Source organism: Danio rerio, chromosome 10, assembly GCF_052040795.2.
Source record: "Danio rerio strain M-AB ecotype USA chromosome 10, GRCz13ab, whole genome shotgun sequence".
Classification (NCBI taxonomy): Eukaryota; Metazoa; Chordata; class Actinopteri; order Cypriniformes; family Danionidae; genus Danio; species Danio rerio.
Genome location: NC_141030.1, coordinates 7,850,449 through 7,872,196, shown reverse-complemented (window position 1 = coordinate 7,872,196; position 21,748 = coordinate 7,850,449). Strand labels below are relative to the sequence as shown.

Below are 21,748 nucleotides of genomic sequence, written 5' to 3'. Positions count from 1 at the left end.
CGCGCGTGACAAGACCCCCCCCTCTTCAAAAAATTTATCCTGCACATGCCCTTTGGACGGTCTCTGCACGGGCCTGCAGCCATGGAGGAAGCTGAAATAAGGTCACTAGTAAAAATACCTAGTAAGTTTATTTGATGCATTTGTGATGGAGTCTATCCAAGCCTTTCTGAAACAATGAGTCACACACAAATGACGTTTGCAGTACACACTTTGTTTACTGACACCCTGTGTTCGTGGTGATTATCAGAGATAAACGAAATACAAATACTTTGTGACTGTACTTAAGCAGATTTTTCTGGTATCAGTACTTGACCCCACTACTATTACTCCACTATGGTCGTTACTGTCGTTTTCATGTGTTTGGTGGCGCGATATATATTTTTTCTTGTCATTGCGCAATATGAACAGTTTTGATGCAGTCAGCCTATTTTTAGGCTGTGCGCCTGCGTGCTGCACTGCGTGGCTTTTCACGGCTATCGCCCCGTACGTGAGCTAGTTAATTAAGATTACTTTAAGAAAGGTTAGGATGACTTCACAAATGCGACTGAGGGAAACAGGGAACCTAACATGGCTGATGCTGCCCTGTTTATGGTAACAAGACACCTTTTGTTCGTTCGGATCACAGGTAGACAAGAGATACCCATTCCAGTTCATAAGCATGCCGTTTTTGCTTAAGCCTTTTGTTCACTTCTGATCATACTGCACAAGGTTTCTCAGGTCTTTTAATCTAATATCGCGAAATATAGAGCTTTTTTGTAAAGATTTGTACATTTAGTACTAAAACAATCAAATACTTTATAAAAAATTATGCATTACGGTTTATTTCCTTTATTTCTGATAAGTTTATATTTCCTAATACAGAATTTATGCTGTTTTTCAGTTTTTATTTTTCAGCTTTTAATTTGCCTATTGATTTTACATACTGTTGTTCTCAATATTTTTTAACAAATATTTTTCAATAACAAATGTAAGTATACTGGGCAATTTTTTTTTAATAATAATATAATTATTCCAGCATATGTTTTACACAGCAGATACCCTTGCATCTGCAACCCAGTACAAGGAAACACCTATACACACTTACATTCACACACACACACACACACACTTATACACTGCCAGTTGAATTATTATTCACCTCTACCACATGTCTTTGGGTCTGTGGTTGAAATGGGTCCTTTTTACTTTTTTACTTTTGTACGTTTTTCAGGCCGTACTTCTTTACTTTTACTTAAGTACAAAAGTGTAGTCCTTTTACTTTTACCGGAGTCGTTTTAATCATAAATATCTGCACTTCTACTTAAGTAAAGGATGTGTGTACTTTTGCCATCTCTGGTGATTATAGCAGTTAAGAATTATATAGCGATTTTACTCTCTTTATTACAAACATGCACTGTTTAAAAACGATTTAAACTTATAAAATTAATTTTTGAGGTGCAGTTGATTACAGAGAGTTTTAACATATGTTACGATCCAAGTTTTTTTGCAAAAAATGTTCTGTGGACATGTGTATACATGTTATTATGAAGACATGGCACCTTTCATTAAATTCGGTGGGCAGGGAAAACCACACTTTTATGTCCCGTTGTGGTGGGCCTCAAAATCACTGGATCCTATTTTAACGTCAGTATATTAAAAAAGAGACTTAATCATAATAATTAATAATAATAAAAATTCCTTACATTTATATAGCACTTTTCTGGGCACGCAAAGCGTTTTACACAATAGGGGGAATCTCCTCATCCACCACCAGTGTGCAGCATCCACCTGGATGATGCGACGGCAGCCATTTTGCGCCTGACTGCACACCACACACCAGCTGATTGGTGGAGAGTGATGAAGCCAATTATGATAAGGGGAGGCCATGATGGACAGAGGCCAGTGGGCAGATTTGGCCAGGATGCCGGGGCTAAACCCCTACTCTTTTTCGAAGGACATCCTGGGATTTTAAACAACCACAGAGAGTCGGGACCTCGGTTTAACGTCTCATACGAAAGACTTGTTGGGTTTATATCTCTCCAATATGACTGTGGACACACTATAACTACACACAGCTCTGTCCAAACAGCTTCCAAAAGTTGATTTTGATCATAGGTGCCCTTTAAATCGCCTTTCTTCCCTATTCTGATACTCAGTTTTAATTTCAGCAGATCTTCTTGACCATGTCTAGATGTGTAAATGGAGAGTTGTTGCTGTTTGTTTGGCTCATTCGTTATTTTTATTGTATTTTTGCAGTTCAATAGGTTTAGCAAATAAAATGGCTGATAAGTGTTTACTATGTTTCTAGAGTGATGCCTAAACTGTGATGCACAAACTGCATTTATTTGGATGCAAAGTTAAGGAGAAGGCTAGTTTGGAAAAACACTGCTTTACAAAACACTGGAAATTATCTGTAAAATGATCAAACCATTTCTTTATTCACATGTTTTGTAGAAAATAATTATTGAATTTCAATAAATATTACAAAAAGGTAACATCAACATCTTGTATACAACACATTACGCTATAAAATATAGCGTTATATAGAGTACATAGAGAATTTCTCCTGAAATGTGTGTTATTTTACATATAAAGACCCATTTAAGTACATTTGCTTAAAAGTACCAAGTGCATGCATGATCTCTGCATTGATGCAGTAGGATATTCATGTAAAAGATATACATAAAATTCAATCGTAAAGTACCGTATAGCCCTAAATGGCGCTAGGATAATATCTAGTATCAGGGTGAATGGCTCCAGTGGAGCCTGTGGTGTATGTTTGTCCATTCAGAAGGAAGTAAGGGTATTGAATTGTTGTAATCGAGTTGGGCACAGGAACATGAGTCAAAGCCTGGACTGAGAGAGGAGAAGATACCAAATTTTGATTTACATTACAGTTTGGTAAATTATAAGGTTGTGTCATGGCTAAACTGAACTGGTTTACTTGCTGTTGTGAGAGCATAGAACAATGCGCTGCAGTGCTATTTTGTTGATATTTAACGCTCTCAAATGCTGAACGTGAAGCACAAGAATCTCCTCGTAAAGTTGCTTGGGAATCTGAGACCGAAGGCCATTGAGGTCTTTGTATGTCTGCTAAAGATCTCCTGTCTGAAGAATGTGAAACAGCCCTTCGTCTTTTAGACAGAAGACGAGAGTGTATTTCGGAGTGAGCATGAGACGTTGAAGGCGAGGGGGGGACTATGTTAGGTGTCTTCCAGTCTACAGCATCACGTCCAACCATTCCCCACTGTGAATCCATTCTGCGAGGGAGTGGGTAGTAAGGGCTCAGCTCCTCAAGATGGGTGGCTGGAGTTGTTTGGAAAAGGGGGCCTTTATCATTCACGTCACAATGTGTTACAGGTGGATGAGTCACCCTGGGAATATTCGAGAACGTGAATTACACACACATTTCAGGATTATTTTCAAGATAAAATGAAAACTGGTTTACTGAAGGCCAATTCACAAGTCACAAACAAACAAATGTGGTTAATCATTGCATAAGAGAACTTCTCAGACATTCTACACTCTCAGAAAAAAGGTATGCAAGCTGTCACTGAGGTTGTACCTTTTTAAAAGGTACACATTTGTACTTGAAGGGTCCATATTGGTACCTCAAAAGTATATGTTAGTACCTAAAAATTTAAAGAGTAAAACTTTTGTATTTTTTAGGTACGTTGTACCCTTGAGGTATTAATATGGACCTTTTAGGTACAAATTTGCATCTTTCGAAAAGGTACCACCCCAGTGACAACTCGCGTACCTTTATTCCTGAGAGTGTACAGTCTGACAAGCAAAGATTCAGCATGTTAAATTTGTGAAAATAAGCTAAGGCAGACACTGATATTGGTAACACTGATCAAAATCTGAAGTGTGGTGCTGTTTGTCGTGCTGTGTGAATTGACCTTAATTGATTAGCTCATCCAAAAATGAAAATGTTGTTAATAAATGTTGTTAATAATTACTCACCTTCATGTTGTTTTAATCCCTTGACACCACTGTTCATATTCGGAACACAAATTAATATATTTTGAATTGAGAGCTCCCTAACCCTTCATATACACCAAGGGTTGTGAGACGTTCAAAGTTCATTCTATCTGACTTTAACTGTTTTTTGACATCAAAGCTCAAATAACAAATTTGTTCTTTAAAAACCTGTAAAAACGACTTTGTTCACCTTTTTTTTTCACTTTGAACATCTCATGACTTTTGCTATTCATAGAGGATCAGAGAGTCCTACAATTTGATTTGAAACATCTTAATTTGTGTTTCGAAAACTATCAAAGGACTCAAGGGAATGGAACAGCATGAGGGTTGGTAATTAATAACTGGATTTTCATTTTTGGGTGAACTAATCCTTTTAGCAAAATATCAACATCTGATTCTTGAATTAAATTACAAAAAGTCTCCTACCTCCTTTTAGCCATTTTGTAAGCAAGCTCCTTGCTAGACTTTATGCTCTAGATTATAGGGAAAAATAGTTTAGATAACATTTAGAAAGATACACATTGATTTTTTACCATACCAAAAGGAATTCAGGTAACATTTCTATCATCTCATTTTATCAGTTTTAACATCCTTAAAGTTGCAACCAGTGCTTAATTTCAAAATTGCGAGGTCCCAGAACAAATCGTGGCAACAGATCCGGCATGTTTGTTTTTTATTTCCTATTTTTTTAATGGACAGGACAGTGGAGATTACAAACAGGAAAGTGTGGGGAGCAAAGAGAAGGAAAGGATTGGCAAAGGACCTTGAGCTGGAAATCAAACTCGGGTCTATGTATCATTGCTCTAACTATTAAGCTATTGGCACCGACACGGATCCGACATGTTACCAGAGGAGAGAGAGGTGTGGCGGATAAAACTGAAGACCCGGGATCGGGTTGGGTGGCATGGACAAAAGTAAACAGCGGTACGTGTGAGCAGGGGGATCGGTAAAATGAGGTGATAAATCAGATTTCAGAGGTTCTGGATCTGCATCCAGGTTGTTCCGGCACAACAAAATAAGCCCTGGTTGCAACCCATAATGTGTCATTTGTCTGTGTGGAAGAGGATGTTTAATGGGGGAAATTTACAGACAGAAAATTTATTGGATTGTGAAATGTACTAATGTAGTGTAACCAAATGAAAATTTAATCAAATGAACAAAGGTCTTTTACAGGCAAATGATTATGTTTTAGGTTATTTTCTTTGAATTTGGAATATTTGATGTTCGGTGGCTCAGTGGTTAGCACTGTTGCCTCACAGCAAGAAGGTCGCGGGTTCGAGTCCAGGTTGGACCGGTTGGTATTTCTGTGTGGAGTTTGCATGTTCTCCCTGTGTTGGCATGGGTTTTTTCCGGGTGCTCCGGTTTCCCCCACAGTCAAAACACTATAGGTAAATTAGAGGAACTAAATTGGCCATAGACTATGTGTGTGTGTGTGTGTGAATGTGAGAGTGTATGGGTGTTTCTCAATACTGGGATGCAACTGGAAGGGCATCCTCTGCGTAAAACATATGCTAAAATCGTTCAATCCGCTGTGGCGACCCCTGATAAATAAAGGACCTCAGCTGAAGGAAAATGAAAGGAAAGGATTTCATGTTTAATCTTACCTTTGACACACTGGGTTCAGAGGACATCCATAACTGTAGACATTTGCGTTTTCTAGCAACTTCATTCTTTTGTTGAGTCTGTCTATCTGTGGATGGAGGAAGGTGCTCCACTTTGTTTACAAGAGTAACACCTGACTCTGTCACCCCAAAAATGATCTGTGGGTTTGAATTCTTATATGTCTCAAGAGCCTCACTTGGTGCACCATGATTCATGTCTTGCCAAACAAGAACCTTAGAGGCATCATAAAGAAGATGTTCGATTCCAAACCACGATATTTTGCTAATCATTTCTTTGCAGGACCTTATGAAAAGCTCTTTTTCTTGGATATATCTGCATGTGATGGACAGATGCTCCGCTTTCCCCACATCAAATGTCCCTGGCAACTGATCTGATGGTGTTTCCACAAAAGTCATTATAACTTTGTGGACCTTTTCCAGGTTTTCCAAACTGTCTCCAAAGTTGATTGTTGCAGCAATTGGTACAGATAAAAAGAAGTTCTTAATATCACGTGGATTTCTGAGTGCAGCCTCTGCCTCGAGGAGCTCACGCTTGCTCTTCAGATACATGTAGTAAGAAGCATCAGGTGCCGCATGCAGCTGTTGATGCAAAGAGGACACCGCATGATAATATTCCTGCAGTTTACCATTGCCCTCTTGTGCCAAGATCTTTTGAAAAGAAGCAAACAAGGATGACTGCTGCTGAAAGCCGACTTCCCCCTTGTAGAGTTCTCCGTAAAGAGAAGGATCATACCAAAGCAAACTCCTAAACGTAGGTTTACCTCTTAGAAAGTTAATTTTGTTGTCCACAAACTGCCAAGCTTCCATCATCATCTGCAACTCCAAGTAAGAATTTATTGCTTCGTATTTCAGATCGATTTGTGCAGGGGGATGATCCAAATACTGCTCCAAGATGAGACGCCTTGAAACGAAAGATTGGTTGAATGCTATTTTCTGATCTCGTTCAAAACTTGAGATAAAATGCTGCAACATATTTTGGCATTTTGATTGCAAAGATTGCAGTTCGGTTAACGAGGTTGTATGGTCAGCCCTTTTAAGAGTGTCTGAAATGTCATTGATGCTGTATTTGTTTTCAGCTAAGGTACTGCTCACATTGCCATCATCAATGTTTTCTGTCGCGTTCAAACATTGATTCTCTTTACTCTTTTGTTCACATAAACTATTCGGATCAACTGAAAGTTTTTGTTGGCTTGTTGTTGACTTTCTTTGCATCTGGATATGGTCACTGAGGGTGTTATTGATAGAGATTTCTGTGGAACCAGCCTTCTGGTCATTCTCCTTGGCCAATGGAAGAGGACTACAAGCTTTGACAATGTCTAAAGCACTGGTACTATCAGGACTGACACTAATGACAGAGCTCCTTCTTGATCTTTGCCTGCTGGTTCGTTTGTATTGAGAATACCGCCTACCTCTCTTAGATTCAATAGGTACCAGTAAGCAAACATCACTTCCAATTTGAGTATTTTCACTTCGAGAAGGCTTTCTGGTTTGAACAGAGGTTTCAGTGCTATTAGCACTATTGCCTCTTATAACAGCGTCAGTCTCATTAGGTACCAGGCAGGGCAAATTCACCATGCAATATTGGCCTTTTTCAAACAACTGTTGCTTATGTGCAGTGCTATCGAGTGTAATCCACACCACTGGTCTTTCTTTCAAATCTTCACTCGCTGATTCTTGCTTCTTGACAGTAGACTCAAATTTGGTCAAATAATCTCGAAGTTTAGAAATGAGCTGGGTTTCTGGTGAGTTTGCATCATCGTTTTTGTTTTGATCTGGCCTTGGTGATTCGGAGTTGTCTTTGAGTGTTCTTGCTGATTTGGTAACACTGGTTTCTGTCTGTTCCGAAATCTCAAACTGACCACTCAATGCTGATTCATCAACAGTAAGATCTACGATGTTACTTGAGGCACATAACAAATCTTCAGGACTACATGGCTTTGAATTCAGTGTTGTGTCTTTAAGCACCTCCTTTTCAGTACTCGAAACACTATTGCCATCGGATGTGTTGGTAATGTCGAGACATGATTGGTTTTCATTTGGGATATCTGCTGGAGTGTGTTCTCCTCCTTCAATACACTGATTATTTAGAACACCTTCCATGCTTATATTCTGCACAGTGCATGGTATAGGCCCTGTTTTTGATGTATCACCAATAGTATCCATCACCTTGTCCTCTGGAGTCATGCTTGTTTGGACTTCAGTTTCTGATGCCTCACAATCACGTGTAGCCAAGTTCTCAGAAGCATCTATATTGTTATCTGACATTTCAAGTGTAAAATGTTCTTTGTTTAATGTATTCAATCCAGTCTCTGATGTCTCTTTCAGGAGTATGTTCCCCTCCTTGCACACTGTGGTGTAATCAATAGTAGTGCATGCGACTGAACATACTTTATTTTGATTTGAGCTGCTTTCAGTCGCCATTTGTTCTTCTTTATCCACCATTACTCGTGAAGTGAAATCTTTTGTTTCCTTCTCAGTGAAATCAGCATCACATTTACTTAGATTTTCTAAAGATGGTTCTGTCAGAATTATTGGCTCCTCTTGAATGGTGTTGAATTCCATTGATGGTGGGAGATTTTTGCTTATTGATCTTATTTTACTATTGATTGGTTCCTCTTTAGTCTCAGGAATAGTGTTGAATTCCATTGATGTTGGGAGATCTTTGCTTATAACCGACATGAATGGACTACAGTGATCTTGGGGTATGCTTCCAAAAACATTAGCATTCTGTTCGCCAACATCGTCTTCAGATGTTATTCTTAAATTGGAGTCTGGGTCTGGATCTTTGTTGTCTGTGAGGACTGTTTCAGATGTATGTGGATTGACTGTTGCATGGGGACACAGTATTGTTCTGCTACGATTCTTTTTTGCCTGCCAAAAATGTGTTTTCTTGACATATTTCCTTCTCTTGAAGGAGTGACCTAGTGTTAGAGCTGTATGCTGTTTTTTGAAAGATATCTTCTTCCTGTCTGATCTGCGTAATCTCTTGCATTTCAAGATTTTAGATTTGCTGTACTTCTGTGCTAATAGTTGAATTAGTTCTGCATTACAGATCACATGTGTTTTGTGCCCTTCGTTGTTGCACATATGTGTCCCTGTCCTCATTTTGTTCCTTCCTTTACCCATTTTAGTTTGAAGGACTTTGATTTTTGAAAATCGCTCCGAGAGAGAAAGCATTTCTTTAATATCAGTTGATGTTTTATTGGCTTTTAGAGTAACTGTGAAATGATCATCTTCACAGCTTTTCATGTTTAGGTTTGTTGCAGCTTCGCAGTGGTCTTCATTATCGTTTTTTGGCTTGGAAATTGTGTCTGTGGGTCTGCTCATTAGGAAAGCCTTTGAGGAGAAAACATGCTTTTGATTTTTGCTTGGCAATAATTGATCAAGTTGAAGCCTTCTGTACAATTCCTGCTGTACTGTGTCCATGTCAAACTCTGGAGATATTACACAGCATTTCTCATATTTAAACGAATCCATATCTTTAACACTGTTGCAGATTGTCAAATTCTGCTTTTCCTTTTCTGGCATGACAGAACTGAGATTACAATCTGATGTCCTGCAGCTAGAGACTTCCATAAAGCTTGCGATATTCATGATGGTGATGTTGTTTGCATCCTCGGTGTTGGGTATTTCAACCAAGTTAACACTTGGATTCGATTCATTCTCCTGCAGATCCACACTTCTGCAGAGCTCGTGTTCAATGTGATTGAGCTTAGCTTTATTGCAGGAACATGTTAAAGGACTTGGTTGCTTAATATGCTTAAACTGTTTATTCGTGTTTTCATCTGTGATGTTGAGATTCGACAATTCCAGTAATGAGGTTTTCTCTGAAGGCACATAGTCCTGCATCTTTAGCAGGCAATCCTTTCCAATTTCTTTCAACAACCCTTGTGGATGATCTGGATGTTTGGTTTCATGAATGTGTGTTGAGCTACAATTATCCTTGATTAACAAATCATTGTTCTCTGACAGACTTCCAGCATCGACGCATCGTAAATTCTGTTTGAATTCATTGTCTTTTGTTTGTTTAATACTTTCTTTAGGCTCTGTTTGAGAGAGACCGAAGGTCTTTGCCTTGTTCGGTTTTGGAAAGAGTAATCCTTTCTTGTACTTTTGATAATAAATGTAGTAAAAATCGATCCGGTCGGCCAACTCTTGCTTTTGTTCTGACGACATGTTTTCATGTGCCCAGATGTATTGATGTCTTTCCTCTTCATTCATTTTGAAATAGGCAGCATATTTCTGGAATTTTAATTTGAATAACCTCATTGAAGGCAATATTGGGGCATGCGCACTTTGATCATTCGCTAAGAATTTTAGGGGACGGTCTTTTTCAGCATCATTCTGGTTCATACTTGACGGATCTTCACACTTACTTCCAGCAAATCCATAATTATTCTCTTGGTTATGATGCACTGATTTGTAATTCCTATCATCACATCCTGAGTCTGTGTATGCTTCCTCTCCATTCAAGCAGTTGGTCTGTTGGTTTGCGTCTTGTCTAGATAGACGAGGATCTCTAACCAAGCGTGAAGAATACACGACAGTGGAAATCTTGTCCACTGGAGTTTGAGGTAACGAGTTCCATTTGTTTTCATTTCTTTCAGCATTTTGTTTGTGATTACTCAGGAAGGCTTTTTTCCCCAGCCAGTTTTCGGAGAGAGCAGTGTGGTCCACAACTGGCACTGAGCAGCTAGAAGATTCTGAGTCCTCGCTGGCAGGAGTCCAGTGCTGATTTAGGTTAAGTGACTGAGTGTTTTGCATATCAGTCTTCTGAAATAGAGATTCTGCTCTTGGATTCTGAGGTGTATAATCCATCTCATAAAGGTGTGGTGTGCCAAAACGTTTGAATGTAACGGTGGCCGTGTTTCCTTTTCCTCTTCTTTCTGCCACAGTACATGCCTTATAGCGGTCTAGTGTAATTTGAGAAGTAGAACAAAACAAATGTTATTGTATGAATTAGCTGCTTTGAATTTATATGTATTGTTAAAAGCTCTGTAAAAATAAACTTGACTATATGACTAATGGAGTCCATTTCTTGTGTTTAAAAGAAGTCTAATTTAAGTCTAAGCATAAACGTCTTGGCTAAAATGAGGCTATGTCCGTTAAAATCCAATAAACATCTAAGAATAGCCCAAAACTAGTCATCAAATTGAAAGGAATGAATGACTACACATGTGAAGTCTGTCTAATCTGTGTATTCGATGACTAATCTAGTTTTGGACTATTGTCAGATGTCAATTAGACGTCTATTTGTTGATGCATGTCAGTTTAGCCTTGTTTTAGCCAAGCGTTCTATCTTTATCTGTCTTTATCTTTAGACATGTATAAACACAAAATTGCTAGGTGTGAACGCATATGATTTACTTGTATTTTATCTTACCATGCACTTGGCCAATAGGTAGCGTTGGTAGGTTTGTATGTAGAGTCTGAATGGCACTGCTGACAGGAACAACTGAAACTACAGCATATGGCAAACACTGCCTGGGTCTTTCATTAAGCTCCTGCTTCTCATTAAAGTCAAACAGAAAAACCTAGAAAAACAACGTTTTACTGAGACACTTGTTGACCTTCAAATTAAACAGATTGGATCATTGGCTATGCTAACATTAAATCAACTCACAGCAGAGCCCAGTATTTGCTGGTGAAGAGTGTCTCGATGGGATGCTGCATCTTTACACATGTGACAGTCGAAGGCAACTGTGGGATCCTGCGTTTTGTTCCAGTCCAAACATGGAGCAATTTTTTTCACTTTTCCATAAAGAACCTGAATCCCCAGAGCACAAACATGTTCACACAAATGATATTCAGAAAAATAAGAAAATATATAAATTAACAGGTATATTAAAAAGGGTGTGGCATCGGGCCCTATCATACACTCTGCTCAATAAGGCGCAAGATGTGTTTGGCTCAAAATGTTGTTATTTTCAGACCAGCGTGTGGTGCAAAACATGAAAATTAGGGTTGCAATTTTCATGTTTTGCACCACACTGTTTAAATAGCAAATTAATTTGTGCCACTTTGTGAACTCATGTGTGTGCTGGTCTAAAATAGAAGTGTGTTAAGGCGCATTGTTGGTGAATTGCTATTTTGAGGAACTGAAATAGACTACGCTATTGACAAACTAAAAGCGGCTTTTAATTCCAGCACAAAGTACGTTAGTTATGCGCCTGTGTGGGTTCACAACATGTACACCTTGCTTAACACACACATGATTTACAGCAATACACAAATATCTTTACTTTTGAAAAAAATATAAGGATTAAAATGTTACAATAATTATTATTTTCAACATAAATATAAAAACCAGTACCTCCATCCCTCATCTTTAGCAGTTTATTCATGGCAATTTGCATTTGTATAATGTTAAAATTATTAGTATTAGCAGTATTATTATATGCATATTTATATTGTTTTAATAAAAACAAGTTTAGATTTGTCCACCTGTTGGGTTTTGGAGACGTCACTATGTGGAGCATGATGTGTGTTTGGATATAAAGTTTTTTGACCAAACTTTGTTATCATTATTAATTTGCTGGACGTTAGAACTAAATTTAGAAATAGTTTTAAAACCAATCTTTGTGCTTAATAAACAAAATATGTAGGCTAATAGATGTTTCAGTAAAGTGCATACAACACCATCTCCTTATCCAAGAAAGTAAAAGAGTAAAGAATAAAGTAAAGAGGAAGTAAAGATGTGACCGAATGGAGGAGACTTGTTCTTTATCCTTGCACTGCAGATGGTTTGTTCAACTGTTTTCTCACTAGTGAAGCGTTCAGTTTGACCACTTACAAAGTACACTATGTAAATAGAAAATGAGACATGGCATGACGCAACTGACTCTTAAAGGGAATGGGTGATGAGACTCTGATTGGTTTGATGCATGTTATGCTCAAAACACACCCATAACTCATTAAAAGAACAAGCACAACCCTGTTAGACCATGCGCCAGGGTGCAGAGTGTATTTTTCTATCCTTATAATAGCAAAAGTGGATTTGGGCATGCCCTTAATGCTTTTGCGCCATATGTTTTGCGACTAAATCGTTCAAATTGTGTTACAACAGAATATTTTCTTACACTGTATTACAGTATAATTTATCCATATCTTTCATATTGTAATATAGTTTGGGCAAGTACTTTCCATATACTCCTCAAAAGATTTTATTTCTTCAGAAATGTTTGGTAAGGATTGTGACTCGATCAAATTAATTTACTTGGTCCACTATTTTATTTCAGAAACTCCAACTTCTTTCCATCTATGATATTAACATTTTTCAAATATGTTTTCATGTACAAGATTTATTCAAATCAGGGTAACATGCCAGATCAATCCAGAAGGTATTTCAAAGTAATCTCACAGGTTCCTTATTGCTTTACTCGTCAGTATTCAAGTTTTCATCTTTACAAAGTTCATACAAGTAGAGCCCAACACAGATTTAGGGTATTAATTTATAGACCGATTTATCCCATACAACAAAAGATTTTTCCTCTTTAACAAGTTTTAAGAGAAGCATAAGGAATCATTTTAATGTAATTTTGTTTTGAATTCTTTTGTATGTATGATTAAACTTTATTTTATGGTTGTGTGTATGTGAGTGTAATTTCATTTGTGTGTATTATTATTCAATTTTAACTGTAATTTAGCATTTGTTGTAGTGCAATTGTTTTATCATTGTCTTTTTATTATTATTATTATTCAGGTAGAGGCTCTAAATAAGGCTTTTTAAACTCTTCCTGCACATTACAGAATTATATTTTCTTTTTAATTTAAATATTTTTTGTATTCTTGTGTAAATAGTACCATTAAAAGGATAGCTTAATAAAAATTTTTAATTCTGTCATAATTTAGTCACCCTTTATTTGTTCCAAACCTTTTAGAGTTTCTTTCTTCTGTTGAACACAAAAGACATAATTTTTTTCTGAAATGATAAAAACCTGTAACCACTGAGTTTTCAATAAAATATCTAAAAAGGTTTGGAACCACTTGAGGGCTAGTAAACAGTGAGTACACTTTAAATTTTGGGAGAACTATCCTTTTAAGACTAAGGAAATAATGAACAAACCTTGAAAATGAACAGCTTTTTAGCACTCGTGCAGGCTGATTTCAATGCCACATCAACGTGCTTGAACAGATATACTCCATAAGATGGCTTTCCCAAGGCATGCTGTGTTGTGCTGCCAACCGGCAGACCATGCTGATAAATCTGGGTCGTCATTTGATCTGTTGCCGCTAAAAAGCAGAATCTTTCCTCCATTTCTCTCCCATGTCTTCCTTTAGCACGCATCTCTGCCCTGTAGTTAGTCAATGAATAGTGAATGGCAGACATGCAATAAAAAAAACAACATTAATTTATTGAGGATAATTCATTTTTGGTGGATAACTGATGTTTGATGTTGCACCAGTGAAGGTGCTGCATGCTTAAAGGTCCCATGAATTTAAAATCAGTATGTTTGTTATAAAGATATCTATAAGTTTGAGTGATCCAAAACAAAATTCGCATTTAGAAGATATAGGCGCTCAAAGTTTGCAGTTTGTCACTTCTGCCTAAATGGATAATTTTTTTTGACATTACCTCATGCTTGAGTTTCTCATCAAATCTTCTGACCAATCAAATACTCTATACCCAGCAGACACACAGCATCAAAAGACGTGAATTTTTTAAGATTTACGTCGATGGTGTCTGAGGACAATGTTATTTTGACATCCAATAACAATGTTAAATGACATTTGAAAATTGATATTTTGTTGATTTTAAGTTGTGTTGGAAAGTGACAAAAATACAGCGTCGTGCCAACATCATAAACCAGCGACATATTGATGTCAAATACTGACATTTATTCGTCAGGTATGAAAACCAAAATCCAACGTCTGACAAACGTCATAGTGGTAGCATCCACACAACATCAAGCTGTAACATCATCAGACATTGATATTTGATTGTTTTTAGGTTGTGTAAACATCTTTAACCAACATCATATTGATGTCAAATACTGACATTTAAAGCGTCAGGTTTGGCAACCAAAATCCAATGTCTGATAGATGTCATAGTGGTAACGTCCACACAACGTCAAGCTGTAATATCATTAGACATTGATATTTAATTGTTTTTAGGTTGCATTGGAAAGTATCCAAAATGCAGCATCTTGACATTGATGGCAGCCTGATGTTGGGTTCTGACGTCAACCCAGTTTTCTGTTCAAAATAAAGTGCAACATTCCACAACATTGGGGTATAACGTCAATCTGTTGTCCAGTCCAACTGCGATGATATCTGATATGTCCCGCCCCTTTGAAGACAATTCGCTTGAGCTCAACCACTCTCACTGGTAAAGCTTTGATAAAAACAAAACGCTATTGGCTGTTTTTTTAAAAAAAAGGTGGAGATACGTTGTAAGTCCCACCTATCTTAATGTGTATTGAGATTGTCAAACATTAAAACAAAAAAAAATGCACATTTTAAAGCACTTCACGGAACCTTTAAATATAGTTTACCCAAGTGAAAATGTATTCATCATTTTCTCACCCTCAATTGTGTTTTTTCTGTATCGTTTTTTTCTGTAATTGTTTTTTTCTGTAACTGTATCTAATTGCATCCAGATTAGGAACAAAAAATACAATGGGATTCAATGGCTATTGATTTCCAACATTTATTCTATGTTATAAATATCTTCTTCTGTGTTCAACAGAAACCAAAGTGGAGACACTTGAGGGTGAGTAAACTCCAACATTTTCTTTTTTTGGTGAACTATCACTTTTAAGCCACAAATAGAAAGTCTACAATCACACTTTTCAAAAAGCAGCACAACAGGAACAGGACATCCTGATATTGCAGGCTGCAGGTTTCTGAACTTACCTTTTTTCAGAGAACTTTTTAAGGAGCTCCTCATTGTGCACTAAACAGATTTCTTTCCAAACCCATGCATTTGCCTGATCCTTTCTTGTGTCCAGCTTGAAGTCTTTGAGTTTTGTTTGAATGAGACTGTAATCGCGGCTCTCTTCTGAACAACATTCCAAAAGTACTGCCCAAAAACAAGCCAAACAGCACTTTTAAAACAACATTTAACTGTGGATTAAACAAGTACCATCAATACCATTACAAGTCCAGCATGGAATGCTTGAGGTCTAGCAAGTTATCTGATGTTCTCAAACAAACCTAAGATCGTGTAGTAAAGGTTCCAACACTAATGACCAGCAACCATTCTAATCAACTGCTACCATGCAAAATGTATTTTACAAAACATATTGATAGTGAATTAATAATTGAGGTGATTGCTGGTGATTGAGTATGTTTTAGAAAGGTATATGTCATCACAAGTAATATTTTGTTGATCTGGATTTTAGAAAAACCTTCTCCGGAGGTGCGTTTCTTCCTGGGTATGGTGAAGTTCTTTAGTGCAAGGGTTCCTGTTACTGTTGACTGGTGTGATCTGGAGCCCTCTGCTGTTTCCTCATGCTGTCTTCTCTCCATATCCCTCTAAAATTAACACACACCCTGAAGAGAAAAAAAATACTTCCTTTAATCTGACATGTCAAAAGAGAGATTTTTTTTTCTATTTGATCAGCTGATATTTCCGTAGCACTATGATAAACTGCTTTACAATTGTCAGTTTTAGAAACATACAATTCATTTCTGTGACTTCAGGATATATTATGGATTCATGTAATAATACTAATATCCTACTTTATATTAGGTGGTCTTAACTACTATGTACTTGCATTAAAGCATAAATACAATGTATTTACTGTGTTCATAACGTATTGCAACACTAGCAAGCTGTTGAGGTTTGGTGGTATGGGTTTAAGGGTGAGTTAAGGTATAACAGATGGTCAACAGTGTAAGTACATGAATTAAATTAAACCAGGCTCATTCTGAATATGTACCTCTATATACATTTCTGGAGAGCGCCAAATACGTCTCAGGAGATACATTTTTGGGGGGTTTTGTTTTCGTGAATCCACTAGAGGCCGCTGTGTATGCATTTTGAGATCACAAATTTCTCTCGTGAGTGACATTTGCGCCACTCTTCTTGCATAAATCCACCAGAAGCTGTTGACAACTGACTGTCTAACCAACCGACCGACCGATTTTCCCTAACCACCCACTTCTCTAAAGCCGACCGACAGTGTTGTGAAAAGCAATCCAGAAAAAAAAGCCTGCTGATTTTTACAACACTTTAATATATTACCACATTCTCACCGTGTTATTTACTTGTTTATTTTAATTTTTGGCTTTTATTTTTGTCTTACCTGCTTTCTGGAATCGTTCTTTGCCGGAATCGAACCCCGTCGTAGCAGTTAAGTTCTTTCTGCGTCTCAATTTGGGATAGCTGTCCATACGAGGGTAAGCGGTCAGCTGCTAGCGCAAAAAGGAACGATGTCATACCGCACCGTAGCGTTCATTTTAAAAAGCAAAATGCAGCCATACCTACTTCTGGCTACATAATTCATGATCTCCAGAAATGTATACAGGGGTATGTTTTCCGAATGAGCCTATGTTGCATCCAGATGTAATTACATGCAGGTATTCAATAAACATGATAAGTACAATGTAAAAATGATGTGTTTACACAATAAGTAGAAACAAATGATTATTTTCAGTGTCAGCACATATTAGTTAAGACCCAAAATGAGACCATAACTGCTGTAGAAATGTAGATGTAGAAGTATATTTCTCATTTTCTTTATGGAATAGTTCACCCAAAGTTGTAATTATGTCATCATTTATTCACCTTTTAATTGTTTGAGTTTCTTTCACAAAACACTTAATAAGATACTATAAAAAAATGGAAGCCTGTAACTTATATAAGAACTGTTTTCAGCTTTCTTCAAAACATCTTATTTAATGTTCAACAGAAGAAAGGTTTGAAACCATTGAGGGCGAGTAAATTTTTATTTCTTGGTGAACTATCCCTTTAAGTGCAAGTTCCCGTTGCCCACACACATTAATCCACGCTTACCACCACCCTGCAATTTTTTACTCACACAGCCATTTGTTATAACCTAGTTCTTAAGGGCAGTTTTGCCATATACTACGAACTGTCTTTATGATAAATATTGGTTATAGTTAAAGCTAAATATCACCAAACAGCATTTTAGCATGAGCATCACTGCTATCCGCCTTGTATTTATACGGTGTTGATAAAAGTGAACTTTGCTAACACTGTTGTAAAACCCACTCAGTTCTGCTTCTTTGTAATGTGACTTTATGAGTATAAAACATCACTAGAGTTTTCATTTAACAATTTGAGCATTTTAAAATAGACCAGCAGAGCAACAAAGATCTTTTTTTAGAAATCTTGCCTGTATGAATGGAACTTTAAAAAGAATTTACACTGACAAAAGAAAACTGGTTAAATACATAAAGTGCAAACGCTGATACAAGTATTGAAGCTTTTACATGTAAAAGGAATCCTATTTGAGTATGGCATTGCTAATATAATGGGTTAGCAAACATTGCTATTATGCAATAACAATCATGTGAGCTTTAGGTTGACTACCGCTGTATTATTACTAGTACTATTAAACAAAATCTTGTTTATATTCATCATGAAAATGTCATTTAAAACGAATAAGTGTATATATATCTATGCAACATCTTTATTGAGGGTAAAATCAAATCATTCATAAGCATAGCCTACATAACAGCGCAGTTTTCAGCGTGGTAATGAAATTAGTTTTGAATCACTTTTGGTTTGAAATCTAAAATTCGAGTACTTACCATCATGTAGAACGGCAGTTGAATGTGTACGGCATGATCTAAGTGTCTTAGCAGGGAAATGTGTGAAGATTGCCACTTCAGTTTGAGGAACATCAAGTGAGACATACCAAAAAGGAAATCGCTTGACCTCAAACGCTGAGCAGCAAAGGCACAGGAAATTACCTAGTACTGCTAACACTACCACCATGGGTTCTTCTTTAGTCCGACCACCAATAAACCTTAAAATATATCACGCATTTAGACACAAGACGAGAACATTTTGGATCATTTTATCTTTTAAAAACTCTAGAATTATTGTATTTTATTATATGAAAGTCAATGGGTCAAGCGAGGACACTTCAGGGCTTTATGCAGGACAGTAATGACAATCAGAAACATATTTTTGAGGCTTGTTTTGACAATCTATAAATATAGAACGTTGTTCTTCTTCTATTTAATTACGCTATTTCGAATTAAAAATGTGCATTTTGTGTTTTATACTGATGCATTTGATGCAAAGAGGAAATGCTTTTAGCGTTGAGCTATACGCCAACTGACCATCTTTCTCAGAAAAAAAGAAGCCTCTATTTTCAGCATTTACGCCCATGTTCACACCCGCCAGTGGCTGACATTTTCTGTGCTTCCTTTTTTGTGGGTTTTGCTTTTCTTCTTGAGAATGATTTCAATCTTAAAGTTTTTAAAAACTTGCACATCCTATGACTTTAGCTCTGTAAACAGCAACAACATGAGTAGTATTTCTGAAAGAAAAGGCCAGAGAGGCTAAGATTGGGAAGCTATCAGAAATCATGTCTCAGCATTTGAGCTCAAATGACCCTGAGTCAGAGGGACATTTCTTCCTGACACATGTGGAACAGCATTACATTTATAGTCAGTAAGCTGAACGCCCTTGGCCTATATACTGTTGCTGAATAGATCACTTAAAACTTGAGAAGACAAATTGCTTTGATAGGAACCTTAAAGAAACACTAGAAATACGCTTATTTTACAAGTCCCTATATCAGTTGTTGTTTTTTTCACCATTTTTGAATCCTTTCAGTCGAACTCCAGGTCTAGCAGGAGCATTTTTAGCTTAGCTTAGCTTAGCATAAATCATTGAATCAAATTAGACCATTTGCATCTTGCTCAAAAAAAATTTAATAAAGAGTTTTGATTATTCATTTATTCATTAATTTTCCTTCCAACTGCAACCCATCACTGTGAAACACCCTTACTCTCTCATAGACACATACACTATGAACAATTTAGCTTACCCAATTCACCTACAGCCCAAGTCTTTGCACTTGAGGGAGCACCCAGAGGAAGCCCACGCAAACACGGTGAGAACATGCAACTCCACACAGAAAAGCCAACTGACCCAGCCAAGACTCAAACCAGCGACCTTCTAACAGTGAGGCGACAGCGCTACCCACTATGCAACCAGTTTTGATTATTTTATACAAAATGTACTAAGACCAAAAAAAAAGTAAAAGTTGCTAATTTCTAGGTTAATTTGGCTAGGAACTATACTCTTACTTCAGAGTACTAATCAAGGAATTTTGCTGCAGTACCATAGCTGCACAATAGCACACCCGATTCACAAGGGGTTTCAGTGTCAATGCTTGACGGAGGGTGTGTCTGAAATTGGGGCTAATGCGATCATCATAGCAGCTTCAGCCAATAAAAATAGCCAGCAATCGTCTAGTATATAAGCTAAGGTATTTGCATAAAGCAATCTGATTGGCTGACGTATCCATTGGCACTTGAAAAGTTGAGAAATTCCTAACCTCTATAAGTAAGCGGTGCCGACAAATCCACAATTCAGTTCAACAATACTTGAAGTCTCCCATTCAAAGTATTCAATTCAATTCAATTCAGCTTTATTTGTATAGCGCTTTTACAATGTAGATTGTGTCAAAGCAGCTTCACATAAATGGTCATAGTAACTGGAACAGTGTAGTTCAGTTTTTAGTGTTTAAGTTCAGTTTAGTTCAGTTTAGCTCAGTTCAGTGTGATTTAATCATTACTGAGAGTTCAAACACTGAAGAGCAAATTTATTGATGCGTAGCTCTACCAATCCTGAACCATGCGAGGCAGTGGCGACAGCGGAGAGGGAAAAAAAACTTCACCTGATGGGAGTGAAGAAAAAACCTTGAGAGAACCAGACTCAGTTCGGCACGACCATTTTAATTTCTCTAAAGTAAATGGGAAACGTTGGCGCTTACAGCCCTAGTGAATGGGGCATTACTACAGAAAAATAATTCTTTAAGGTAAAATTATTGGCTTCTGTCAGACCTGGAATTCGGCTGAATGGATAAAAAAATGGGAATAATTTAACTTCTTAACTACGACTTGTAAATGTTTACAAAAAAAGCAGTGCTTCTTGAAAAAAAATTAGTAAACCCATTGCTTTAAAAGCAACAAGTTGACTCAATTTTAAAAATAACTAGCAAACCCCTTAAAGATTAAACAGTTAAAAAATAATTCACTCAAAAATGAAAATCTACTCTCTCTTGACTTGTTCCAAACATTGTTTGACTTGTCTGGTGAATACAAAATAAGATACTTTGAAGAATAATTCCAGCCTCCACTGCTGAGACTGCAGTTCTGCACAAGACTTTTGGCCAGCGGAAAAATTAAAATGGTCGTGCCGAACTGAGTCTGGTTCTCTCAAGGTTTTTTTTCTTCACTCTCCTATTGGTTCAGGATCTGAAAAGCTACTCATCGATGAATTTGCTCTTCAGTGTTTGGACTCTCAATAATGACTTCAAACCACACTGAACTGAGCTAAACTGAACTTAAACACTAAAAACTGAACTACCCTGATCCATTTATGGCCATTTATATAAAGCTGCTTTGACACAATCTACATTGTAAAAGCGCTATACAAATAAAGCTGAATTGAATAGAATAATTGCGAAGCTGTAACCATTGGCATCCATATAGGAAAAAAAAATACACAAGTCTGGTTACAGGTTTCCAACAATCTTTAATACTTTATCTAGGCCCACACGGAATCTGTGCGCAGAAATCCGCAGATTTATTGCCCATCATTGAGTCTATATTTACTTGTGTAAATGTGTTTAATTTATATTTATTCAGTTTTTGTATTTATTTCACTAATATTAATGTGATATAATAAAAAATGTTCATAGGATTTATTTACAATGTAGTTTGTAAAGTAATATGTTCTGTCTTTTAGAAATATTATATGAGAGACTTGGTTTGTTTACCAAATAAGTGAATCTAATTGGATTTGCATTGTAAACATTAAATAACAGTTAAAAAAGTATTATTTTTATTTTTTATTTTATATATTAAGTTTTTAGTTATGATACTCCTAAAATCATTCTGCATAAATCTGCAGATTTTTTGAGAGGGGTCTGGATGCAGATCTGGTGCATTGAAATCTGGGCTGCATCCAATGCATTTTAATGGGCTAACTCTACCCATCACAGTGACGTTAC

The 21,748-nt window shown here is 36.9% G+C and overlaps 1 protein-coding gene across 4 annotated transcripts in view; it reads right to left on the bottom strand.

The window, feature by feature from the left end:
- Positions 1-2,386: 2,386 nt before the first annotated feature.
- tex15 (testis expressed 15, meiosis and synapsis associated) overlaps positions 2,387-21,748 on the bottom strand; it is a 34,640-nt gene continuing 15,278 nt past the window's right edge. For 2 of the 4 annotated variants that reach the window (XM_087270050.1, XM_087270052.1), the window contains 8 exons: positions 15,935-16,079; positions 15,441-15,606; positions 13,651-13,879; positions 11,209-11,352; positions 10,969-11,119; positions 5,568-10,498; positions 4,390-4,436; positions 2,387-3,353 (listed from right to left, as the gene is read on the bottom strand). In XM_087270050.1, coding sequence (XP_087126176.1) covers positions 2,693-3,353; positions 4,390-4,436; positions 5,568-10,498; positions 10,969-11,119; positions 11,209-11,352; positions 13,651-13,879; positions 15,441-15,606; positions 15,935-16,055 — 6,450 coding nt within the window. In that variant the 5' untranslated portion in view covers positions 16,056-16,079 and the 3' untranslated portion in view covers positions 2,387-2,692. Of the gene's footprint in view, positions 3,354-4,389; positions 4,437-5,567; positions 10,499-10,968; positions 11,120-11,208; positions 11,353-13,650; positions 13,880-15,440; positions 15,607-15,934; positions 16,080-16,834; positions 16,941-18,305; positions 18,404-21,748 lie in introns of those variants that run through there. The other 2 variants (XM_087270051.1, XM_087270049.1) reach the window with 2 other exon arrangements.